At 36.3% G+C, this 27772-nt stretch overlaps 1 protein-coding gene and 2 pseudogenes across 3 annotated transcripts; 2 read left to right on the forward strand and 1 right to left on the reverse strand.

Annotated features, from left to right (window-relative positions):
- The first annotated feature begins 3673 nt into the window (after positions 1-3673).
- LOC149816987 (ubiquitin-ribosomal protein eL40 fusion protein-like) lies at positions 3674-7930 on the forward strand. Its single transcript, XM_089987351.1, has 5 exons — positions 3674-3844; positions 4742-4828; positions 4912-5014; positions 7458-7524; positions 7621-7930. The coding sequence occupies exons 1-5, from the start codon at positions 3742-3744 to the stop codon at positions 7645-7647; spliced, it is 387 nt and encodes a 128-aa protein (XP_089843477.1). The 5' UTR covers positions 3674-3741; the 3' UTR covers positions 7648-7930.
- A 3822-nt stretch (positions 7931-11752) lies between these two features.
- Positions 11753-17252, forward strand: LOC149816988 (BTB/POZ domain-containing protein At3g05675 pseudogene; annotated as a pseudogene). Of its 2 annotated transcripts, none has more exons than XR_016427585.1 (2): positions 11753-11801; positions 15797-17252. The product of XR_016427585.1 is annotated as a BTB/POZ domain-containing protein At3g05675 pseudogene, transcript variant X2 (transcript). The 2 variants fall into 2 exon arrangements; XR_016427584.1 differs by having other exon boundaries at positions 11792-11881.
- Positions 17253-20154: 2902 nt separating this feature from the next.
- Positions 20155-21792, reverse strand: LOC149816989 (pentatricopeptide repeat-containing protein At4g33990 pseudogene; annotated as a pseudogene).
- Positions 21793-27772: the final 5980 nt, after the last annotated feature.

Below are 27772 nucleotides of genomic sequence, written 5' to 3' on the forward strand. Positions count from 1 at the left end.
CGACACTTCAAAATGCCAATGACACATGAGGTTTTTTTCTAACAATAATTTAGGGTTTTTGGACATTGCTAATGACAATCCAATTCCTAACAACAATCTGATTGTTGTTAGTAGACAAATTGTACCATATCGACAAGTTAGCTTGTTTTGATTATAACTTCATATATGGATGTTACATTGAGGTGATTTTTATGCATTAAAAAACTATATCTTCTACCTTAATTTATCTTTTAAATGCAAAACCAAATTTGATAGTTTTGGAGGTAAAAAATACAAGAATTTTATTAAACAAGTCACTTTGTTTGTCATAACTTTCTATTATGATGTAATATTGACCTAATTTTTGTTTTGTTCGAAAGCTAAAAATATAGTCTAGATTAAAATAACTTTAAAAAAGTAAAAAACAATGAATTTTGGCATACAACCTCTGCCACAAAATGATTTGATCAAAATTGAGATATTTACACCTACCACAACGAGTGAATATATATAGTGAGAGAAGGTGGTAGTTGCTAACCACATTCTAAGTTAACCAACAGCATACTACACATGACATGATGGTCGCATGCTAAAAAATTACAAAAACAACTAAAGGCTATTTTTCATAAAAAAAATGAGTGAGTTGAGGAGCTGGCTAAGTACTGCCATTTCTCTCTCTCTCACACACTCTCTCTCTCTCAAACATTGAACGATAGTTTCACAAGATTAATTTTGTACATGTTCATGCTTGCTCAAATGCATTTCAAATTTAAACCTATACTTTAAATATGGAATTGATAAAATAGTTGAACTAATGTTCTTTTTTTAATCTTGTACATCATCTCCAATTCTCTTTAAACATGCCACAACAACGTCACAAGCCAACGTCAATGATTAGAAATATATCATCTAATAACAAATAATAAATAACAAATAATAAATAACAAATGAAATAATTCTAATGACACTAGGCTTGTGCAACTTATTGAGATAAATCTTTTAATTCAATAAAAATTCACAACATAATCATGTGTCGACCATACTGCCAAGGCCTCCCTTGCAACTTAACATATTATTAACATAATATGGGAAAGAATTGATGATATATGCATTGAATTAGAAAAAATAAGTCATTTTCTCAAAATGGAAGATATAGAAATATTTACATATAGCCACCTAAATCTTATATATTTACTTCATGCACTATTAAAAATTATAGATAGATGCCTAAAGTATTTAGAAATTACAAATGTAGATGCTTAATTTAGTTTTTATCAACTTAATTGTGGCTAACATTTAACCATTCCCAGCTAATTACGTATTTTTAACATAGAAGTAACACTATTTAAATATCAAAGGACAATTTACAAAATATATAAATAAATAATGAAAAACAAATATACAAACCATGTAGATGTTGAAATTGCTAAAATTATATTTGAGACTTATGTTAATTACCAATAAATTTAACTACGGTGATATTTGTTAAATAGTTTTGGTATATTTTGTTGTATTTTTAATTGTTGGATGAGTCGTGAATGCATGCACAATACAAATTTGATATCATTGAAAGTGCTTGTCTAACATGAAATAACAAACTATTCCAACGAGAATTATCACCTTTGTATCAAAACACATGCACCATAGTTTGTGAACAAATTTTTTTTGAAAAGGTTGGATAAATTATTATTAAAAAAAACTTTGTCAACAATGTAAAACATTAAAAAAATAAAAAACCAATCCATGATATTGTAAAATTTATGAAATACAAGAGTGCATACTTTAGATAGTCGACGGACTCTGAAGTGAATTAAAACCAGACTTACCTAACTTAAATATGAAAGCGAGGTGGGCTTAGATCTAAGTAAACCATTACTTTAGAGGGCATGTGGCCTTAGGTATAGTTAAACCATCAATTTAATAGGCTCAACTTAACCCATTTATTGGGCTCTAATGGGTCTAACCCAAACCCTACGTAGTTCACTCTAATGTTAAAAACTTACTTCAAATGATGCTATCTAATTATAAAATGCTTTGAATTTGATCTAGGTATACCAATGGTCTGAATTTGAGTTGGATATCCAACCAATCCTAATTTATTTATTAATATTTGGCAATGATATCTAGATCTAATTATCAATCAAATAATTTTACACTGAAATGCAAAAATTTGTATATGAACTTAGGTTCATTAAAACCTAACCTATTCACAAGTAAATTTGCATCTAATTAGAATAAACAACTTTTTGAAACCATAATACATAATTTTTTTCTTCCTTTTTTTTCATATCAACCTAAATTTGAATCCAAAACTAATAACATATATCCAACTATGCTGATTTGATAATTTGTCCACAACTACTCTAATTCAATCCATTTACATCACTAGTCCGATTTTATTTCATAACTAAACAAGGCCTACCACAATGAATCTCTATCGTATCTACTTCAAATTTGTATATGAACTTAGGTCCTTTAAAACCCAACCTATTGACAAATAAATCTTCATTTGATTATAATAAAAAACTATTTGAATCCATGTTAAATAAAATTAATTTTTCTTTTTTTCATATTAATCAAAATCTGAATCCAAAACAAATATGTCTATAATGACTCCAATCCAATCTAGATCTCTAGTCCAAATTCATTTCAGAACTAAACAAGACTTGCCACGACAATATGTTTCACAAATGCTTTAAATTCATTATAAGAGTTTTATTATATTTTGAAAAATATTGTGACTTTCAAAAGCCAAAATGATCTAAGAAAAATAATGCATGTTGCAATTGTGATATCAATGAGATGAAAACACTTGTTATATATTTTTGTTTTATTATTCTCTAGATATATTGTTTGTATATATACATTTTAAATATTTTATTTGTTGTGTAAGGTGATGTTTTCTCCAAACTTTTGCAAAGGCAACAACGTTTTATTTTATTGTAAGATTTTCTTAAAAATGATATTTGTGACACTTGGGTTTGCTTGTTGGAATAGATGAAAAGGAAATAAGTTTTCACAAGATTGGCGTGACCTTCTAAAAAGGCGTGCTAACACATAGTCACAAATATCATAATATTTTTTAAAATATCGGACTTTTATCACGAGAATTTCAAGATCGATATAATGCCGAGGAGAATGTCATATTTTTAAAATATTATGATATTTTAAAAATATTACATATTTTGAAAATATCATGTTTTATTGAAACATGATCATGATATAAAGTTTATTTTTCTGTTTCTTGTATTATTTATATTTTTTTTCATATATATAATTTGATGTGTTTTGCATATGCCAACATTTTCCTAAGCATTTTCAAGAAAAAACAAAAATTTCAAAATATCATGCGATTTCTCGAGAATGAGATTTGTGGCTGTGTGTTAACATGGTATGAATGATGAGAAGTGGCTTTTACAAGCTGGGGCCCACATCTGCCATCTTGGACTTTTCCCTCCCCATCGCCAAGCTGTTTGCTCGATTCATCAACAGTTGCAAAAGACTAGACTTTCCCACCACCTCAACATTTTTCTTACGAAAACAAACGGGGTCCTTGGTGACCAGGGATCCATGTTTCCCATCCGATCCGAGCCGAGGAAAGTTCCCGAGTCTAATTGATCCATCCGAATCAATGAGTTGAGACGAAGTACGGAAAAGAAGCCCACGCAAAACCCTACCGAGCACGTATAAAAGCGAAAAGAGGGGAGGGAATAGTTTGTTCACTCTAGGCAGAGGAGAGGTCGAGGAAAAGAGGGGGAAGAGATGCAGATCTTCGTGAAAACACTAACGGGGAAGACGATCACCCTCGAGGTCGAGAGCAGCGATACCATCGACAATGTCAAGGCGAAGATCCAGGACAAGGAAGGTGAGGATCTCTTCTTCTTCGGTTGAGAAACCCTATAATTTTTTTTTGTTTCGGTTTCATTTCTCATTAGATCCTGAGCGAACTGGTTTTTTTCTCGATCCCTGAATTGTTTTTCTCCAATACCTTTTTTGTCTTTTCTATAAAGTGCAGAAACCATGATCTTGTGGTGTAAGCTTGAAAAATCTCTCTTTTTCATGGTCATCGGAATCCTAGTTGTTCCTTTTTTCGCTTTTTTTCAGAGGCTAAAGTTTCGGAAGCGACGAAAACCCTATATTTTCTTTCTACGCTAAGTTTTCAATGCGATGAAAGTTCTAGTTTTTGAGACGTTCTGATTATTTTATTGGAAGCCGTATAATCATTCGTGATTCCGATACGAGGACAACCCTAATTCTTTTGCATAACGGTTCTAATACTTGCGGCTGTCGCAGCCTCATTTCTAAAAGTAAGACGCTAAATTTTTTCAAATTGGATGCTTAATTCGAGAGGAAAACTCTCTTTTATTCTTCGTTTTGATGGTTACTTGGTCGGATCTTATTTCATTTGTTGAATCCTCACTTTTGTCCTTTAGGGGTGTGTCGTTCGTTTGAAATCCATTGCCATTTTCGGTTTTATCTTTTAGAGACGTGTAGTTGTTTTAAAATCCATACCCATCTCGTTTGAAAATGGCTTGAATCATGAATTTTGTCCTTTAGAAATGCATAGTTTGTTTGAAAGCCATGTGCATCTCTTATCGATGATTGCCTGAAGCCTCCGATTTTGTCTTTATGAATAGTTTGCTAGCCATCTGTTTTGGAAGATTGCAGAATGAGTGTGTATTATGTTTCCCATGTTTGCCACTATTTTCCAGTGAATTTTTGATCCATGGTTCGTGGAAAATTGTCCTGTTTTTTTTGGTAGGCATTCCTCCGGACCAGCAGCGTCTTATTTTTGCTGGGAAGCAGCTTGAAGATGGTCGCACCCTAGATGACTACAATATTCAGAAAGGTAAGCGCTGTTGGTTTTGTATCTAGAGTATTTGTTATTGTCCTTGTTTTACTGGTTGCCTTTGTTGACGGCTGTACTTGCAGAATCAACACTGCATCTTGTTCTGAGGCTTCGAGGTGGGATTATAGAGCCTTCTTTGATGGCTTTGGCTAGGAAGTACAATCAGGAAAAGATGATATGCAGAAAGTAAGTTTTCCTTTTGTTATTGTACCATTAAAAAATGTAGTCAATGTATTGGGTTACTGTATCAAGACTATGAGCAACCGTGCAAGTTTACAAAATATGATACTATTGGATGGTAACGTCTATGCTGGAGTTCTACATGATTTGTTAAAGAAGCCTGATGATGAATTTATAATGGCTTTAATATTGTCTTGGAGCCTGTTTATTAAAGAAACCTAAGAAACTGAGTTCTTATTCATTTTTTTGGTCCCATCTTCAAGGTCCAGAAAATGCAGTCTTTGATTTTATTTTCCATTTAATTAAATTTCAGTTTCTTCATGTTGTAAATAAATGTTTTTGTTTCTAAAGATGCCTAAATGGATAACTAGTGTAATTTGTTGTTATATTACTGCATCTCCTTGGAAGCAAATTACTTCATATGAATAACTATGTAAGTTAATGTTACTGCAAGTTGTGGGGCATTCAGTTTTTCAATGCCAGTCGATGAATGTCTGACAGGCTACAATGATGCCCCAAAAGTGAATTCACTCTTTAACTTTGCCAGCTTATTAGTTAATCTATAGTTGGTTTTCATGGGTGGCACAATTTATATCATTTGTCTGAGTGGATGTCCGTGCTATTCTTATTATTCATTCTAGACCCTGGTGTTGCTGTTGTTGCTGTTAACGTTGAACTGTGATGGATGATTTATATTAGTGACTAAAAATCCAGTCCATGGCATTGTGGTGCCACTTGTACAAAACAGAGGGTTGTTTATTGAAATTAATAAAAAATCTGAGGGAGATTTTGTAGAAAATCAGACATAGGCTATTGTGAAAGGCTTGGGTTTAAATCTTCTCCAAGTATATCGGGGTTGACATGATAAAAATTAGGGAAGATGGTTGCATGAGGGCCTTTCTAATTTCCCCTTAAAAAGTAGGACAATTTTGTTTGATGTACGCTTTAGTTTCAGGGAATTTATGCATGAGCTGAATGCAATGGGTGATGTGTTGGACTAGGAGCTCAAGTTTGAGCCATGAAAGCACTGACATAACACAGAAGTGGTTGAGCACTGGATAGATTAGTTGATGGTGAAGACAATAAAGATAGGTTTACCAAATTGGTCATTTATGGAGAATGGTATTTTGATGTAAGAAATAACAATTTGAAGAAAGACTATATCGAGGTCAAATCAAGGTTGTCACATGGGTTCTTTAGAAACCAGTTCTAGAATGTGCAAGACTGGTGTATTGATTTTTAAGGTGCCAATGTTGACATTTGGTGTCATCGAAATGTTAAAGATATTGGAGATGTGTTGGACTAAGTTTGGAATTGAGGCTATGAAAGGGGAAGGACTAATTTGTTGTTGTTTGTGGTGATTGTTTCAATTGTGCACATAATTCATTTAGTTGGATTACGTGCAAATTTATTATTTCAGTTATATAGTATTATAGTTGTCAATGCGAGTTAGATCATGGACAATGACATGGTACCTTTGGTTTTCCTTGTTGCTATTGTTTATATTTATGCATGGATTCAAGATGCCAGTTTATAATGAGCTTATCATATGCTGTGGCTGGAAGTGGCATAACAATGATAGTTGGAGATGTAAATGCAAAAGGTGTAGGCATCACATAGATAATTATTTTGAATGTTGTCTGGATTTGATTACTGGGTTTCCTGAATGGTAATACTGATACAACAACAAACAACAACTATGCCTTCATCTCAAAACAATTGGGGTCGGCGATATGAACCAAAAAAGAAAATCATTCTGGGTCTTCCGCATGAATCCTTCTCCTCCAATCATTTCTATCCAATGCCATGTCCTCGATGAGGTTCAAAGCATTCATATCCTTTCCTATCACCTCCATCCATGTCTTCCTAGGCCTACCCCGACCTCTTTTAACTAATATATTTTCCCATTTCTCCATCCTTCTAACTGGAGCATCAATAGGCCTTCGCCGAATGGTAATACTGATCTTAAGGGAAATTATCGGATCATATGGCTAAGCTTCATATTTCATTAAATCTGACTGGCTTGATTCATGTAACCAGATCATGATTTTGACTTCAGAGAACACTAACATGCACCTGTTAGAGCAACTATAATAGAAAAAAGGATATTTTTTATAGCATCTCATTTTGAAAAAAAGTTAATGAAAAGTGTTTTGGGCTTGTGTAGGACATGTTGCACATTCTGCTTCAAATCTATCCCATATAAGGCATTGCACAAACCTTGATATGCTGTGTATCAGCCAGAAGACTCCTCAGAGAGAGAGAGAGAGTGGTTGATTTTGACATACACATATAATCAAGGCTATGCTTATTTATTCTAGAAAAGTGGAATCGTTCATGGGACTTGCATGAGTTATTCTTCTTTCTCCTTGTCAACTTGATCCTATGTCTTTGCCATGATGAACTGTTAAATGTGCAGCTCAGGTTATAATAATTTCACTATTTTCAGGTGTTATGCTCGTTTGCACCCAAGAGCTGTGAATTGCCGGAAAAAGAAATGTGGCCACAGCAATCAGGTGCTAAAGTCTTCTTTGTTTCATTTCTGTTCTTCACTTGAAATTTTTGATGCTTGAAATTTTATGTTTTCTGAAACTTTATGATTTCTCCCACAGCTGAGGCCTAAGAAGAAGATCAAGTAAGGCGCTTGCACTATACTCGGCTACCTCCTTTCTCCTGGTTTTAGTGCTACAGAGATGACCCTTCACATTGTTAAGACTTGAAGTACATTCAATTAGTTTGTGGCTCAAATTTTACTTTCTGGAAATCTCGATGCTTTGCAGACACTATGAATTGCAGTTGCAGATTTTCTTCCTGTTTTAGGGAACTTTTCTTTAATTCTTGAAACTTCTAGGCATTGAACCACATATGATGTTCCTTGGCAATGTTTTTTCTGTACCTTGGAGGGTTATGTTACATTATCCCTATCTTGGGTCGATGTTGCTTTTTGTTTAATAGCAAAATACAAGGTTATGGAGCGTAGGGGGGACCAAAGAAGAAATACCTAGGAAGTTTTGTACAGTCTTGACAGGGTAAAAATTACACATATAGGTACATATAGGTACTGTAAATCTCATTTTTTGGTTAAAAATCTAGCAAATTTATAGCTAGAGGGGGGGGGGGATGACCAACACCTGGAAGGATCACCCCCAAGATTGGCACCTTTAGCTTGAAGGTGAATTTTTATTCGGGGGACAAGGTCTCCATCCCTGCTCCGTCTCAAAAATTTAACCTTCATCCCCGGTCCATCCTTGTGGTGGGGTAGACTTTGTCCACCCCCGCCTCGTCCCCGCCCCCATCTCCATCCACATTAAGATTTGCATTTTCCTTGTCATTTCTAATAAAAAAACCTGCAATGTTAAAAAATATTTGCTTCTGTTTGATAAAGTCCATCATAACTTATTTTTGACTGACGAATATATTTATTTTGATTCTTTAATGTCAAGATGCTTTCTCATTCTTCTCTATTGTTCTTATAAAAAAACAGTTAGCCTGATACTCCAAGTGTTAATGGTAGCCTATCTGTGCTCTGCACAACTTTCTCAGATAATTTTTTCAAAAAAAAAATTGAGTTTATTTTTAATCAAATGCTACAATATTTGCTAATTGAGACTAGAAAACAAATTTTAAATAATGTGAATATGATTGTATGAAAGCTTTTTAAGATTTTCAGTCAAAATGGCCCACAAAATACCACAATTTCATTACTTGAAAATTTAAATATTTATGTCAACAAAAAGATGATCTAACAAACTATGCTGGTTGAAGCAGTTAACGGGAAATGCAAAACAGCATTAGTTTCACCATAATCTGAACTTAGAATAGATAAAAATTAGATCCAAGACAAGATTTTTTTTGTGTGCAACCTCAGTTTAAAGATGGTGAATGGTTAAATAAATAATCATCGGCGTACCAACAAATAGAAATCTCGATCCAATGCAGTTTTAAAGAAAATGGGTGTACTTAGATAGACCCTTCAAAATTCAAAATCCCATAGAAGAAACAAAGATAAATTAACGCAGAGAGAGATTAGATGGTAGTGCATGTTATAGATTTATCACTCTGTTGCAGATTTGATTGGGTTTAACAATCATCAAGTCTCCTTAATTCAATACCCCAAATTGAAAAAAGATTTAACGTGCGAAATGAAGAAACTTTCACAAAGAAACAAAAAAGAGCGAAACAAAAAAAAGTGAGACACGGTAATCTTTTCAAATGTGCAGAACTTAGTGTTAAATTTTTTTACTTTTACGTGACAAAAAGGCTGCAGCTTCGCAAAAATGGTATAAAAGAAGAAAATGAAAATTTATCTTCTCTCTCCTTTGGGCGGCGACGGTGAGTAGGGATGATATAGTATTTTGTCTAATAAGATTTATAGTTAGGGTTAGTAAGTTAGTAGTATATATAAACGTGATTGTTTTGTAATTTTATTATTTAACATAGGGTATTTTAATAATAGTATTAATGAAGAGGGGGAAAAAATGTAAGTCCATCTCTGCCTCCATCCCCGCACGAGGATGGATTTTAACCTTCATCCCGCCTCCATCCCCATTTCATGCCCTTCATCCCCGGTCCAAACAAGGCGAGGCGGGGCAGGGCAGCGCTCCATTTCCCCCTAGTCCACTGCCATCCCTATAGGGGTCTGCTTAACCCTATCTTGACTATGAAAAAAACATGCGAGATCAATGCCATAGGTTATGTCATATCTGGTAAGTGCAGTGCAGTGGGCCGGCCGGGGGCCCTCCATGGCTGGGCTTTGGCGTATAAATTAGTCCCAAGCTCAGCCCAAACCTGACTGACACCGGCTGCCCCTTGTGTGTGTATATATGTATACAATATAATATAATAGGTCTGACCTAGCCCTATTAGGTGGGTGGGGCAGGGTTTTCCCAACGAGCAGGCCCTAAGCCCGTCATTGACTGAAAACCAGCCAATGTGGGGGTGTTGATGGGCGTTTTTTTCTTGGGCTACCCAAAATAAAAATTGCTCTCAAAATGACGTTATTGATTTTTTTTTTTAATAAAAGCTTCTGTTTATGAGGCTTTATCAGCCTCAGCCTTTTCTTTACCCGATCACAATTACAACACACTGCCTCTTTTGGAACCAGGAGCGTTCACTTGATTCAATTTGTATTTTCTTTTGCTTTCTTAGGATTGCGATATATTTTATTTGCTTTCCATATCTGCTATATCTACAACTCAATTCACCTACAACTCATTCACTAAGATTTAGTTCTCATGCTTGCTCCAAAGCTGTTCATTCAAACAAAATCTAAGGGAGACGGAACATCTCGTGCGGAGCTCAACCTTTAAGAGCAAAATCGGACAGCATTATTGATACGAACCAAAGGAATTGTACTTGTGATCAGTACTGACCTAAGGTTCTGTTTGGGGACGGGTTGTGCTGGCCTAGTGGGGTGGGGCCTTGGCTGCTAGATGGGCAGTCAAGGTTCGATTTCTATGGGCGTGGACCCCTCTGTGCAAGCCAATGCCTAGCATAGGCCCTGAGAGCCAGGGGTCCTAGCCTTAAGAGTTTTATGCTGGCAGGCTGAGCCAGCGTGATCAGGTATTCATACCGGGTGAATTTTCTTCGGTTATAAATAAAAAAAATGGTAAAAGTGTCTTAATATCAGTGGAGGTCTAAACTCTAAAGACATTTTAAGCAATGAGGATTGCTTCAACCTCCAAAGAGACAAAAGTCCATGCATTATAAAATCTATAGATAGTGATAAAAGCTACGCATTTGAATGCATGTGCTAAAGGAATCGAATCTTCCATTTTGCATTCAAACTTGAAACGACTTGTAATGATTACAGTCACATAATCATAATATGAGTAGGGGTGTGCACCGGGCCGGGCCTGTTTAGAGCTTGGCCCATCCGGCTTTAAGTGCGGCCCAACCCATTTACTAACTGGACATGTTTTGGCCTGGTTCTTAATGGGAGCAGCCCATAACCTGACCCATTGATCCAATGGGCCAATGTGAAGCGGGCTCGCCCCTAGCCCAAACCCAACTAATTAGATAAATAATAAATAATTAACAAGTTCTCACGTACCCAACTAGTTTTCATAAAATTAATGCAACTAATTAGGTAAATAATAATAGTTATTAAGTTACTATGTAATTGATTATTAAATTTTTTTATATTATTAAAATTAATAAATAGCTCATGTCCATGTCCATAGCTTTCGGGCAGAGCCCACTTATACAACGGGTCGAGTTTCGGGCCGGTGGCTAATGGACAGACCTAAAACCTTGACCCAAATCTGGCTTATGGTGGGCTTGACCCATCGGTCCGGCCCATTGCCTGCCCCTAAATATGGGCAGCATGTCGGAGCGGTGTATATGTTTAAGATGGATAGCTAGAGTTACGAAGGGGTAAAAGAATTTAAGAGTTCGGAAAATAGATGAAAAAAACAGAGCACATGGTTTAAAATGGTTGTTGGAAGTTGTACAATAAGGAAAATTTGATACGATGTAAGTAGAAGAAATTAGGAAAAAGAGGAAAAGACCATTAAAGACTTGGAACGAAGCGATGGGAAGTGACATGAAAGATGACTGAAGTTGTAAGTCTAATAGGAAAAAGAAAGAAGAATCACGACTCATAAAAGTGGCCTATTGTTGTTGGGCCAGATAGGATTTTTTTTGTTTGACAACATTTTGAGAATTATCAGTCCCTCAAATTCTCTATTTTAATTTCTCACCTGTACAACCTATACAGGTGGTAATTGTAATTCCCAGCAATCGGGCTTATCCATTTCAGCTTTTGACCTAGCGATACTAAACAACGACGGAGGTGGGTCTCTCCCTTCTCTCTCTCATTTTTTTTTTTCATAAATTTTCCTCCGCGAGAAACTTAGCTTATCTCTTTCTCCGGTGCGTTCCTTCGAATCTCTTCTGTTTGGTGGTTCTTTTTTCCCCTCTCTCATTGCGTTCGTGGCAGGATTCTCTTTGTTTATTTTTCCCTATTTTCTACTTTCACACCGTCTTTTTCCTCATTCTTTTCTCCCCATATTTTCCAAGGCTTCATTTCATTCTCCTCTTTTCCTGTTTTGATTTACAGTGCAAATTCTAGGTTTTTTTTCTTGAATTAGTTGAAATTTTGACGTGTGTGCTTGCGCAAACGCGAGGAGCAGTGGAATTTTAGTTGCCCATGAAAAAATCTGGCTTGATTTTGATTTCCATTTATAGTTTTGCGCAGACATGTAGATTCTTGCGTTTATGCTTAGATTGTTGTTGGTTGATGTTTTAATTGGAAAGAAATATTGGGGTTATTTTCCCATTCCAGTAAAACTATTTTTCTTCATACACGGTTCGATCTTGCTCCCTGTTCTTCGTATTTCGATTGGCATGGTTTGTACATTTGATTCGTTAATTTCGATCATAGAAGCTTGTACACGATGCAGGGATGTCTTGTTTTTTTTTTTATTTTTTGTGGAGGATTGAATTTATTTGTTCAAAGGTTGTAAGCTTTTGATGTGGATACTTTACATTGATGTTGTTTGTGAATTTTTTTTTGCTTACTCGCGGTGCTGTAACTTTCTTTCTCTTCATTCGTTGTCAGTAAATGCTAGATTTCATTTTTTGACAACATTGACGTATTGCTTGTAGCATTGTATTGAATTGAATTTTAGTGCATGTATGGTTTCCGAATGCTGGTGCTAAAATGGCCTGGTTTCCTCCTTTTTCTGCTATTCATTTTCTATTGTTTTCTTATCTAGTATTTTTGGTCACTGGATTTGTGCTTATATAATTTTCTATAATGAGGTGTACTTAGTTCTATGTATGTTCTATTAACTGAATGTCAATTGTAGAATTTTCTTTCTGATCATCAGTCTCGAAATTGCACCAGTTTTATCAAGGTAAACTTCAATCATTTTTGTGAGGATCAGTTGTTTTGTGGTTGCACCTGGTTACCATATTATCACTGTTTTAGGTCACTTTGCAATCCATGATCCGCATACTTGGTCATGGATGTGTCTTGCACTAGCTCTCTATATCAAGCAGTGTGATCCATGAGTTAAACATGTACACTATGTGCGTGTAAAATGTTACCCAATTAGAATTATCTATTACTCTTTTGGATGGCCAATATAAACAAGCTATATAGAGAGTTAACTCAATCTAGATTATAAGTCTATTATGAGACAACAATGGTATACAACATAAAAGGGGGACCAAAACTTGCAAAGATTCTTAACAAACCATACTCAGGACCAAGAGCATACTCAAGCACAATCAATCATAGATACTTGCAAAGAGATTAAAAGTTCATGCATATCCAATAATCTAATAACTTTAAGGCCACATAAAATCCACTATAATATTTAATATTTTATAAATGACAAGAACCATTAATCAAGAAAATTAGTGTCCATTAAGGGCACACCAATAAAGCCCACAAATGTCCATCCATAAAAGGCTCAAAATGAAAATTTGATTTGTTCAAAAAGAAAGAGGTATAGAAAACATATAATCATAATAATTAGAGTCCTTAAGAAACCACATACTTACTTAGAACATAATTTTTAATATATTATGGGAATATGCACAAATAATCATAAAGACATTAATATACCCAAAATATACTTTGAATTAATATGCAAGGAAATGAAAGTCTCCAAAGATGTGCACCAACGAAAGGAAACAAGGTCCTTTAAAAAATATTTACCAAAACAACAAAGTGGACATTAAAAAATTCCACCAAAGTACCAAAAGAACATTCACAAGCTATAAAATGGGCTCACACGTAAACACCCACTAAAGGGACAAACACACGAAATAAAAATAGTATTTTATTGATCAAGACTATGTAAGAAGTACAATACACAAGCATAAGTGTCAACAAGGACACAATCACAAATGCTACAAAGAGCACAATCACAAGTGCTACAAAGAGAACAACCACAAGTGCCACTAAGGGCATACAAAAAGGTAAAAATAAAATCTTTTATTAAAGAAACAAGTATGCAAGAAGCATTAACTCATTTAAAAAAATACTCTACATAGATTTCAAAGAACATGCCTTGACATATGCATGAAATTACCAATAATCATAAAAGTGTTAAAAAAATTTCAAATAAATATATATACTTTGAATGAACACGTATACAAATTTACTAATGGATATACATGAAAACATAGAAAATATATATTTTCAGAAAAGTAAAAAACAAAGGATTTATCATAAAGAGCTCAACAATATGCTACTTATGAGTTAATATCAAAACACGAACTCTAGTTCCAATTTAATTTTTAAAGAAAACATATTTTACACAATTAAGAATAACCATAATATTTCAAACAAATATTTCAAAAATATATAAATACCTTTTTAAAGATAGAGAACTAAAAAAGTCATATATATAAGGATTTTTAGAATACATACCGAAGCCCACATCATGTAGCTCTATTTAACTTGAAAGATTATAAGAGAGAGAAAGATGTAGACAACACAACCTCTTGGGAACCACAATCACCATGATCATACAGGTATCACGATCTCGTGATGACCACACTTCAAAGGTCCAAGAACACTCTCACTCTGATACCATGTAATGAAACAAGGAGTCTTCACACACCTCATTCAAGAGGCACAAATCACACTCACAAATGGTCCAAAGCACAAAAACCATTAAGGCCTTACGAAGAGCGCAATCACAAAGTGCACATGTACAAATCCACTATGGGACAATCCAAAAAGCACTAAGGCTTACACAAGCACAAGAGTGCATAAAATATCAAAAGAGAAACAACACTTAAAAATAATGAATTTATTCATCAAGGAGCTTCAAAGAAGCTTGCAAATACAAGGGGCTTTAAGCCTTTATTTATATACAAGAAGAGGTCAAGAGGGAGTCTCCAAATAGCTGCAGTCATATTTGTGACCGTTGGGAGTACCCCCAACGACTATATGGAGGCATTTTACAAGAATGCCCTTACACAAAAAGATAAAATACAAAAAATTAAAAGAAGAAAATAAACAAAAATCTATTTTCTAACATGTATAAAATGACCAAAATGCCCCTGGTAGGCAACTTAAATTTTATATATATATATATATATATATATATATATATATGTAATTATACATATAACTTGACACTTCCTCCCTGGCAAACATTCCGGTAAGTGAATACCTCTATATATTCGAAGAATTTGTTTTTTCTTGGCTATATTGGCCAAATTTAAGGAAAGAAAAAATTGGAATGTTTGAAATTTGTTTTTTTAATCAAACATTTGGGAATTCTCGTGGAAGTCATTTCTCAAATGAAGCAGTGCTGTCTGCCTAAATGCCACAAGCAAATTCATATTGTTCAATCCTTTAATGAGCTTGTCTAGTCGATGTCACTTCCATTCAACTTGCTTTGTTTCAAAATTGTGTGAAACATACGCAGTGTAAGCTGTCTTCATGCCTAAGCATTGACTATTAACTCCAGAAGCATATGCGATCAGTCATAGCTGTGTTTTACTTCGACCACTTCCTTTCTCCTTGTGCTGGCCAAGCATGGATTGATTGGATCTATGATACTCTGTTAAGAAGCTCAAAAGTGAACAAGCCACATGCACTCCCATTTTGACAACATTGAAATTTCATTATTTAGGGGATGCCAGGAACTAATGTATAATGCTACTATTTTATCTGGTATGTTTTGATTCCACTGAAGATAACTACAACTTTTTGCATCTTACTCTGTTGATTTCTGTGAGAATTTCTGGTTTGCTACTTCAATGCAACTAAAAATTTGATATCTTAAAAAAAATTTCATTCAAGTATTTTTGAATTTGTAGGTGCATCCTTTTGGCACTGTTTTTATGGAGTCTTCTTGCTACTGATTATGGTCTTCTTGATTGAATTGCCAATATCAAAGAAACAATGTCTGTTAAAAAGTTTGGTGATCGGTCAACCAGTGATGTTGTTGTTAGACTTCGGACTAGAAATGGTAGAGATGACTGGTTCTACTGTCACACTGAGATAATCACAGAAGAATGCCAGTATTTTGCTCAACGACTTTCAGATGATTGGCCTACATTGCAAATCATTGACTCCCGGAATTGTGTTGATGTATACTGTGATGAGTCTGATGTTGACCACTATGTCAATTTTCTACGGTTGCTGTACCATCCAAATCCACCAGCAAACACATTCCATGGGGTCAGGGGCACACTTGGCATCCTTCAAGTGGCAATCGTACTGTGTGGGAAGCGGATAGTGTGTGACTGTGTTGAATACCTGGAAGCAGTGCCATGGGAAGAGGCAGAAGAGGAGGAAATCCTGAGAGTCCTCCCAAAGCTTGGCCCACAAGCTGAACCCATCGTTGCTCGGTTGCAGCCTGTTGATCCTGCTGTCATTCACAAAGTCTTTCTTGCAGCATTGCATCTAGCCACTGCTTTTTTACCTTCATCAATGGATCAACCAAAAACCACAGCGCAAGAACAGCTTGAATATATTTTCACAGAGGATGATGATGCTCCACTGTTGACAGCAGATGAACACATAAAGAATGAAGTGTGTAAGTGCCTCCAGAGTCTGTTTTCCAGGTTGGAAGCAGATATTGAAAAGCCATCCTTGCAGCCTTTACATGAGGAAACCGAGAAGCGGTTGATCAAGACACTGTCGGATCTTGCATGGATTTGTAACATCCTACCAAGATTGGATTTAATGAAGTATTTTGTTGACACTTGGTTGAATACCTCAAACAGGATTGTGGAGGCTATTGAGATCATGAGAGGTTCAGAGCCTGGTGTGCTTGAGACCAAGCTGAAGGTGATTGAGGTCATGGCAAAGGTGTTGGAGGCAGTTGGGTATGGAGTGGTGGTGCTTCCGACCGATAAGCGACTCGAGCTGACCCAAATTTGGCTTCCATTTGTTAGGAAAACAAAGCCCGAGTTGGACTGTGGCGAGAAGGTTGGATCAGGGTTCAGGATGATGGAAGATCTATGTGAGACTGTGGAATCAGCGTTCGTCTCGCTGTTGCTTGCATTGCCATCAGCAGATCAGGCCAATATCTTGGCTGACTGGCTAAAGATAGAGGCGGCAAAGTTCCCTGACCTGAGTGAAGCATTTGAAGTGTGGTGTTACAGGTCAAAGGCTGCTAAGAGGAAGCTGAGTTTAGGTGCCAATTATATGGCTTAAGTCTGCCAGTTAACCAGCCAAAGAAAAGGAGCTCTTTTGACTTTTATTTTCCCATGTCAAACCGATGTGATGATAAGTCGAAGTTTCAAAAGGTTAGTAGTTTGTTCATCTTAGATAAAGGATAATTTCACCCCTATAAATAGGCCTCACTGAGACAAATTTATTGAGTAAGAAGCTGTGAGGCTGGCCACTTTTGCAATGGACGGCTGAGCCTGAGAAGGTTGAGCAGTGGTTCAACTTTCACAGGGGGAAGGGTGTGAAAGTTGAACCCTGTGTATTTTTTTGAACCATCAAGGCAAGGAAAGAATAAATCATGCTTGTAAAACCTAAGAAAGTTGAAGACATTGGCAACTTTCTGACTGGGAACAGTAATATCCATCCATTAAGAATGTCACGTTATTATAGAAAAAAGCAGCAAGATACAGAATACATAGGCTTGATCAACTGATAGTTTTGCTAATGAGTAGATATGCAATGAGATGCTGGATCAGAAGCTGATGGGTTCAGCATGAAGGCTGTCAATGTAGGATCCTGGTTTAATTATCTTGAAGTTCTAGGGTAAGAGGCCTGACCAACAGTGGTAAACATGAAGAAAAAACTACTGGTTAGACAAGGAATTGCTCAAAAACTAGGATTTCAGAAAGATTTGGATACAAAATTTATATTGGACATCTCAAAGAGAAAGGATATAAAAGAAGAGACCGAGCTTAAGAAGCAAAACTGAGAATATCCCAAAAGCGAAAGATGAAGAATGTCGCAAAAACTGGTAGTTTGGAATCTGAATCTATTGTACGCTTCATAACATAAAGTCTATCCCAAGAATAAATAATAGATCACCTCAATAAAATTTTGAATGAAATGGAGATTCTAAACAAATGATCGTGATGAAAATTGACAAATGTAGTTCATGGAATAGGACTAAGGGTATGTTTGGTTGCATTTGAATGTGATTTGGAATCTCATGCAAATGAGAGAATGAATCTCATTTGCATAGCTAACCAAACATATGATTTGAAATCTCATGCAAATAAGAGAATGAATCTTATTTGCACATATAACCAAACATGTGATTTGGAATCTCATGCAAATAAGAAACTGAATGTGATTTGAAAATTTGAAATCACATTTGAAGTGACTCTCATGTGATTCCAAATCACATGGTGGAATATGTGACTTGAAATCATGACTTCAAATCACATTTGATTCTATCTCATGTGATTTGGAATCACATGAGATGCAACCAAACATACCCTGAAAGTTTATGCACTGAGCTGCTTGCAGTTTGAAAAGAGAGCGTAAAGAAGCATAGGAACAAGCAAAAGAACCAAAACAAAAACCAGCTGAAGAATATACCTAAGAATGGAGCTTTTCAAACTTGGGGAGAAGCTATATAGCTTTAAAGTGAGATAATTTGGGACATAACTGTGTTTTACGTCATCTATAATTTGTTTGAAGATATCTTTTGAAACCCTTGATAACAATCACCATGAGTTTTACCAAGATTTCGATGTTTCTGACTACAAATTGAAGCTATTATAGGCATGAATCTCAGTGCATGCAGAGAATTTATAAACTAATAAAAAGAAATCTCTCTTCTGAAGAAAATCTCTCATATGTGGAGCAACATTCCTCCTAGAAATCACTCTTACTACTGAATTCAAATTTTTCCATTTTGGTTAGCTGCTACTTGCATTACACTTTTCCTTTCAAGACATAGGTTACAATGCCGACTTCACCAGGCAACCAAAATAATACCCGAGTACACAAAATCGCCATTATAGACTAAATAACCTCACTTTAGGAGATCAGAACTCTCGCAGTGGCTAAATATCTTGAAGTAAACCTGTTTACAATACCAGAGAGAATAAATTGCTTGCAACCACCTTACTGACTCTTGACTGCACAACAGGCCAGTCATAAGTTGCCCATCATCCTAGAAGTTTTACAAAGTTATTTCCATCTTTCTTACAATATCTCAAGCATCTAATAGATTTCTTCAAATCAAGCACAACTCTAGTCTCCTGTGTGCAACTGGCAGGTTTTTGATCCCCGTCTATCATATGTGGCATCGAGCCCATCTTGAGTCTTGCTGATCTACAGGCATTTGTGTATATGAAATTGCAGAACATATAAGCAGGTTTCCGGCTTTAGTTCAAGCTGATTTGCAGCTCCAAATGATATTGCAGTGGGTACAAAATGCAGATAGCATGATACCAAAACCCTCCATCAGGTAAAAGCAGGACGCATACTCATTTCAAGTGTCTCAGCAAGGTCCAAGTCTGCTGAGAACCATCTCCACCCCCTCATTAATCATGTTCACATCTACACAGAAAGAATGGAGACAAGCTATCCAAGTAAACTGGTTCCAGAATACATCAATATCTGAAATGGCTGCAACACTCTTCTCCAGACCATGATTCCAGATGCCAAAATCATTGTACTCCAGGAAACTAAATAAAATCATTCTATCAACCAACATCCTTGCAAAAGGATTATGCAGCTTCTTAATGTCGAGAAAATCACATGACAGCCTTATTGTGAAAATATGGCACACAACTCATCGACAAAATCTCAGCAGTTGCCAGACTTTCCTGTCGAAGCTAGGTCCCAAAATCTGAAACCCTTCAAAGTCCCAGGCAAAAAAGGCTCCCAGCATGATCAAATAGCACAAATCTTGTATATCATAAAATTGACAAAATCTGCATACAAAAACCCATTCATGACTTCAACTTAAAGTGTATGCTTCCCCTAGTTGAAAAAAATTATAATTATAAAAGTTAAAAAACAAGGAACCTCCACAGAGAGTCCCTATTATCCTCAACTAAATAATCAGAACTTTATTGAATTTCAGATTTGTGGGAATTTGACCATTGTTTGTGACTAAAAGTTACCTTCTGCAGGCATGCACAGAGCGCTGCTATGTCTCAAAATTGAGATCTACAGAGTTAATTGTCTAGGGTGGGAAGAAAAGAACCTTGACTAGAACACCTTGATGAAATCCACAGAAATCTATTCACCAATAGTCTCCACAAGAACACAATCCATCCTTGAAATGATGGAATCTGTTCGCATCTCTTACTATAATCTCCCTCTCCGTGATCTTAGAAATAAACTTTGTAGCCGTGTGGCAGTCACCACAAACTCTAAGGTTCTTCATTATTCTAATTGTGGTCCCTGGAGGTGTACTGATGAGTCCGAAGGATATGGCAAGCCTTTCACTGTGAGTGTATAAGATGCCAACCTTAAGTTCCTCGTCAACATCATGCAACACAAAATTTGTATCTGGAACATATCCAGCCATTTCCATCTTTTTCGCTAAGCTCTGAAGCATTTCATAGATTTCTTTAGATTGAGGATGAGTGTTATCTCCTATGCTGAAGTAATGAGTTTTATTATCAATTTCTATCCAAGTCCATCCAGGTTTCTTCTTTAAACTTTTGTTGATCATCATTTCCCTCACCTTGGCTACATCTTTCCACCTGCCAGCCTTTGCATATATGTTTGACAGCAAAACATAGTAACCGGGATTTCTAGGCTTCAGTTCAAGAAGTTTATTAGCAGCTTGCTCAGCCAACTCAATATTTCCATGGATCCTGCATGCTCCTAACATAGCTCCCCAAAGTCCTTCATCCGGTGAACTTTTCATGCCATTGATCAAATTGTATGCTTCATCAAGGCACCCAGCTCTCCCAAGAAGATCAACCATGCATGTATAGTGTTTTACATCGGGTTCTATGTTATATTCAGGCATCAAAGAGTGAAAAACTCTATGACCCTCATCAACCAGACCTGCATGACTACAAGCAGAAAGAATTGAAACAAAGGTAATCTGGTTTGGCCGGATTCCCGAATCTATCATCATTAGGAATAGGTCCAGGGATTTCCTTCCACAACCATGAATCCCATAAGCTGAAATCATGGCACTCCAAGAAATAACATTCCTCTGTGGCATCTCATCAAACAACTTCCTCGCCATGTCTATGCTTCCACACTTTGCATACATGTCAATCATCGCGGTGCCCAAGATCACATCCAATGAAAACCCTTTCCTAGTTATGCAATCATGTACAGCAATAGCTTCACGCATAGCACCCAACTTTGCACAAGCGAAAACAACTGTAACCATAGTGACCCTATCTGGAACCACTCCTTCCTCCTTCATCCTATCAAACAAGGCCAAAGATTCATTAGCAAGACCACAGTCAGCATAAGCAGCAATCATGACCGTCCAGGAAACCAAGTCTCTCTTAGTCATTCTAACAAACAGCTGGCGTGCTTTCTCCAAAACCCCACACTTGGCATACATATCAACAAGCGAAGCCGTTACAAACAAATCCGATCGCAACCCAGATTTAAAAATCAAAGAATGAATCTCCCTACCAACTTTCAGATCGATCGAATCCCTACAAGCCCTGAGAGCAAAGGGCACACTGTAATTATCAAGAGGAAACCCGGAGCTAACTAATTCTCGGAAAACTGACAGACAATTCTCATAATCACCAACTTTGGCATACCCGCCTATCATCATACTCCAAGAAACACAATCCTTATGCTCCATTCGATCGAAAAGACTGCGGGCATCGACTAAGAACTTAAACTGCGAGTAAGTGTAGAGGAGTTTGTTCGCAACGGCAGCATTCTGCGCCGTCATGCCGGTAACATCCATTTGGGCATGGACTTGCCTCACTTGGGCGATGGATTTGCAGGAGACGAGCAGAGAAATGAGGAATTGGGGGTCGGCGCAAGGGAGAAGAAGGGGCTGTGGGTTGTGGGTGTCTGTGAACGAGTCGGAAACTGCAAGAGAGGTAGAAGAGAAGAGCACGGAGTAAAAGGAACGCCATTTCCGTGCCGTTTGAGAGATGGGGATGGGAAGTCTGACGGAGGAGAGAGAGTTGGGGGGTGGCATTCGAAAATTTGAATTCCAACGGATAGGAGATAACGGGAAGCCGCGTGCTTTACTTGTTGAGACTCGACATCGACTCGGAACACCAGATCCGGTTCGTGGATCTTCCGAGTCTAAAATCACGGGCCCAATTCTAGGGTCTGGCCTTCAATGGACCCTTCCAAGGTTTCGTTTGCAAGTTCAGGACACTATTTTGACCAAATGACCATGTTCGCTTAGCAGTTGACTGAGCTCGTCACTTGGCTTGTGCTCCTGTTTAGCCGAGCTTGAGGTTGGCTCGTGCTTGAACCAGACAAGCGGAACACGGGTTTGGTGTAGTGAGATGGGGCCTAGGCTGCTAGGCAGGCTGTCTAGGTTGAAATTCAATGGGTGTCACCCCTTGCACAAGTCCAAGCTTGGTGACTTCTTTGGAGGGATGGGTAGAGTTTTATGATGCCAGGACAGTGATCATGGGAGGGTGGTTTCTTCATGTATATATAAAAAAAAAAATATTATACTTACAATTTATATATGTATTTTATACATTATAAATAATAATTCATAATATATATATATATATATATATATATATATATATATATATATATATATATATATATATATATATTTTCATGCATTCTTAGCTGGTGCTTGAACCAAACAAGCCGAACATGAGCGTGCTCATGTAAAATAATCCACGTTAATTATTACATACAATATATACTATTCATATATTACACTTAAAAATTATATATGTATTTTATATATTATACATAATAGTTTATATTTTATATATGTTTTTCATACATCTTTCTCTTTATATATATTTATATGTAGAGTAATGGGTATGCGAACACATTTCTCATAATATCATATATGCGGAAATATTTTATTTCCTTGAAAAATATCCATTTCTCTCGTAATATATTCATCCTATTTGAAAATATCCGTTTTTGTTGTAAAATATTTGTAAAAGATTCATCTTTTTCAAAAAAATGTTTGTACTGGTGCATTAATCAAATAAAATAATTGATCATAGAATCAAACATTATAATTCTACGAGCATTTGGTAGGAAGAGACCCTACCTCGAAATATGTGTGAATACAGGAAGAGAAACAAAAAACCCTCAGAATATCAGGAGAGATTTTCCTCCGAAGTCCATAATGAGAAAGTGCTCGGTCTGAATGCGATGAAGACTAGTGGGCACTTCGGATCTCATGCTGGGGCTCGGGTTCGCAAACTGAGATGGCATGGCAGGTGTTTTGGCAGTGGTCGAAAAGGAGCTGCTGGAGATGGCACCAGCAAAGGAAGAGGTGGCTGTCTATGCACACTACAGTGGTGGTGGTGATGCTGCATCGCAGGTGGATGGTGGTGATGGGTGGTGGCACAATCAGTCACTGGCTTGTTTGCTCGCTGAAAGCGGCAAAGAGAAAAGGGTTGGTGAAGCAGAGAGTGAAGAGGGAAGGAGAAGAGAGAGATTTACAAGGTGTTTGGGGGCTCCGATGGAGGGGTATTGGAAGGCAGGAAATAAATTTCTTTACTAGCAATAAAGAAAAATAAGCTCAAACTACCTTTCGTGATGTATGCTCGATTTACCACGGAAGGCCAACCTTAGAAGTATGGTATATACGTTTATAAATAAAGCACCACAAAACAAAGGTAGTGGTAACTGTTGGCAAAAAAAATGAGATGAAGTAGTTTGAGTTGCTATACAAAAAAAAAGTCATAAAAAGTATAGAAGAAAAGGTCAAAGCCTGAGCTTATACTCTACCCCAACTAATTATATCACAAATGACCGAAGCAGGTTATATGCCCCCCCCCTGAAGATGCACTGTTTGCTACAGGGCATGTTCGGGGGTCCGAATGAGCGCCACGTATATAAGCACGTGCGGCTCGTATCCTCGTGTGTGTCGGCATCACTTAGCATTGGAGTCCAGTGCGACTGCAAAGACTTAACTACCCTTTTCCACCATTCTTGCCATGAAACAATGGTTTGAGAAAAGGACAAAAATGCTCTCTATCCAAAAAAGGAAAATGATGGTTCGAGAAAAGGACAAAAATGTCCTCCATTCAAAAAGTCGAGGATGATGTTAACTCTTCAAAGTTCAAACATTTCATTTGCACCATCTCCTGTAACAGGAGCTCCCTTTGACGACACACCCTTTGCCGCTGTCTGCTGCCACCGAAGCACCCTTTGCCGTCATCTGCTGCCGTCGGAGCACCCTTTGCCATCGTTTGTTGCCGCCAGAGTATCCTTTGCTGTCATCTGTGTAGTGGCAGCATCGTTGCCACCATCGACTGCGTTTACCTTCTGGGTGTTTCTCCTCCACTGTCAGATTACCAAAACTCGTATCGTTTCAGTGAGTTTCGTATAAGGTTTCGTTATGCAAACAAATCGATTCATAAATCTGAATGCTAAATCTTACAACTGGTTATACTATTCATGCTAAATAACACCTATTTTCATACTAAAACAAATCGATTTATACCTATCCTTCTTTTGGGCATCGAAAAATAGTTACCACGATTTGTTCTTATGAAGGCCAAACATTTCAACGATATGTACTTATGAAGGCTAAATTTCTACAACGATTTGTACGTTGGAATTCAGCAATGATTTATACATTTAATGAAGTAGCGATTTGTACGTTTGATGCAACAACGATTTATACGTTTGAATAAGTAATGATTTAATGAAATTACCATGATTTATACTTAAGTTTGATAAATCGTACAACAATGTTTACGTATGAAGCCTAAATGTTACAACGATATGTACTTATGAAGGTTGCAAATTCTACAACGATTTGTAAGTTTGAAGCAACAACGATTTATATATTTAAAGCAATAGCGATGTGTATTTATGAAGTTACATCGATTTGTACTTAAGTTTGCTAAATCTTACAACAATGTTTACTTATGAAGCCAAATATTATGATGATTTGTAATGTTGGTGATTGTTTAATGAATGAGATAATTTGTATTATTATATACTTGGGAAGACAATTGTAACATATAATGATGCAATTAAATTTATGTATTGTGCAGGTTAGCAATGTCTAAAGCTCGTGAGACAAGAAATCCTCCACCGTTCGATAGGATGACTATTAGAGAAATTATCCGACAGTCCCATCTATATGAGCATTATGAAAGGTATCAAAATATAATGAAGATTGAGAATGATAAAGATAAAGACAAAGTGTTGGAATTGTATAATGTGGAGCATTATCCATCAGATATTGAGGCTGAAGACCAAAGGAAGCATGAGGAAGAACTAAAGATGAAGAAGAAGGAGAAGGATGATAAAGAGAAAGAAAAGCAAAGGAAGAATGAGGAGGAGAATGAAAAGTAAAGGAAGAAAAGGCAAAGGAAGAAGGAGGAGAAGAATGAAAAGCAAAAGAAGATCAGGCAAATGAAAAAGGAGGAGGAGAATGAAAAACAAAGGAAGATAAGGAAAATGAAGGAGGAGGAGAGAGAAAGGCAAATAAAGAATAAGGAGGAGGAGGAAGAGAAAGAAAGACAATTGAAGAAGAAGAAAAAGGAGGAAGAGAAAGAAAGACAAATGATGAAGATGAAAGAGGAAATGCAAAGGAAGAAGCATCAAGATGAGGAAGAGAAGGAAAGACAAATGAAGGAGAAGGAGGACGAGGAAGAGAAGGAAAGGCAAAGTAAGGAGAAGGAAGACGAGAAAGATAAGAAAAGAGAAAGAAAAAAGCAGGAGGAGGAAGAGAAAGAAAGGAAAAGGAAAAAGCAGGAGAAAGAGAAGGAAAAAGAAAGGAAGAAGCAGGAGGAGGAAGAAAAGGAAGGAAGAAATTAAAAAGCAGAGGAGTGAGGCGAAGGAGCAAAGGAAGGAAGAAGAAAGGCAGAGGATGAAGGGAGGGGATGAAAAGGAAAAGAGTGTGACCAAGGTACATAAATCGATTCTGTCTATCATACTGTGATAGGTATTATTATGTATAGCGATTACTGTGATAGCGATTACTATGTATAACTATTAATATGATAGCGATTACTATGTATAGCGATTACTGTGAATGATTTACTGTGATAGGTATTATTATGTATAGCGATTACTATGTATAGTGATCACTATGTATAGCGATTACTGTGATAGCGATTACTGTGAACAATTTACTGTTATAGGTATGATTATGTATAGCGATTACTGTGATAGTGATTAGTATGTATAGCGATTACTGTGATAATGAGTATGCAACAATTATTATTTATAGCGATTACTATGTACAACGACGTGTAGAAGTATAAATATGACTAATTTTGATTTGATACGAATAATATGCTATTTTATGTTATAGAGAGGTCAGAAGAGAAGTAGATCACCAAGTGAAAAGCTCAGAGGGCGGTGTCAGTGGCCTGTAGTTTTGTCGTGGTATGAACAGTTGAGTGAATATCAAAAGGATCGATTATGAAATATGTACTTCAGTGACTTTCTGGACCAACATTATTTTGAAATGTGCTGGAACACCATGACCCACCTGGTAAATAAGTGAAATACTAAGACAAACACATTCCAGTTTGATTCTTTTAAGATCATCATGACCCTAGAAGATATGGTACAAATTACAAGCCTTAAGCATCATGGAAGTGATGTCCTATTACGGGATTCAAACTATAACGCAAGGGACAAGTGCACGCCCCTTCTGGAAATGTCGATGAAGGACTGAACTCAATGTATTTATGGTAGAAGCAATTCCACATTGATGAAAGTTTCTTCTTTTCATAATAAATGAGAAGGCCGGTCCACTACATGTGCATCTGAAAGAGCTGACCAAGAGTTGTGCGGCTTTCTTCTTTAATTTTTGGACTTATTTTATTTTCTTATTTGTTTGGTTCGAGGATAAGTTACCTGTGGCTGCAATTCTTGGAAGACTTAGATAAAGTTGACAACTATGTATGGGGTACTGCTATGCTCGCACACTTGTACAACCAACTTTACCGTGCGAGTAAGGGTACAAAAACTATCACAGGGTTTTGGCCATTTGTCTAGGTAATTATTTATTACATATTTTGTAGTTGTAGACTAAGATCGTTGAAGGTTATAGTTTTACTAATATATTGATTTTGTAGGCCTAGTTGTGGGAGCATATTGCGTCCTCAGTGTGGTCCTGCGATTTGTCATTTTTCAAATATCGGTCCGTGGGATGGAATTAATGTCAAGGAAGATAATGCTAAGTTTATTTTAGATAGTCTGCAATTAAATGAGGTAAATAGTTTTAAAACATTTACAATTGTTTTAGCATTTATCATTCATTAGTATAAATCATTGAAATGTTTAACATTCTTAAGTAATCATCGCTGCAGGATTTTATCTTCGTTAGTACAAATCGTTGTAATGTTTAACAATCTTAAGTAATGATTGTTGCAGGATTTTGTATTCCTTAATACAAATTGTTATCACTTTAGCATTTAACTTTTATTATTGTAAATCATTGTAATCGTTAGCATTCTTAAGTAATGATCATTGCAGGATTTTATATTTCTTAGTACAAATCATTATCGCTTGAGCATTTAACTTTCATTAGTGTAAATTATTGTAATCGTTAGCATTCTTAAGTAATGATTATTGCAGGATATGTTCTTCGTTAGTACAAAGCGTTATCGTTTTAGCATTTAGTATTCGTCATTGTAAATCGTTATAATATGTAACATTCATTAGTGTAAATCATTTTAATACAAAGCTCTCATTAGTAACAGTCGTTGTAATATATTTAACACTCGTTATTATAA

This window comes from Nuphar pumila, chromosome 14 (assembly GCF_984573655.1).
Source record: "Nuphar pumila chromosome 14, dmNupPumi1.hap1.1, whole genome shotgun sequence".
Classification (NCBI taxonomy): Eukaryota; Viridiplantae; Streptophyta; class Magnoliopsida; order Nymphaeales; family Nymphaeaceae; genus Nuphar; species Nuphar pumila.

Excerpts from the sequence above, each read along its gene's own strand:
- LOC149816987 (XM_089987351.1), top strand. The coding sequence starts at position 3,742 with ATGCAGATCTTCGTGAAAACACTAACGGGGAAGACGATCACCCTCGAG. Across the intron at positions 4,829-4,911 it reads TGACTACAATATTCAGAAAG|AATCAACACTGCATCTTGTT; the intron begins GTAAGCGCTGTT and ends CTGTACTTGCAG. Across the intron at positions 7,525-7,620 it reads AATGTGGCCACAGCAATCAG|CTGAGGCCTAAGAAGAAGAT; the intron begins GTGCTAAAGTCT and ends TTTCTCCCACAG.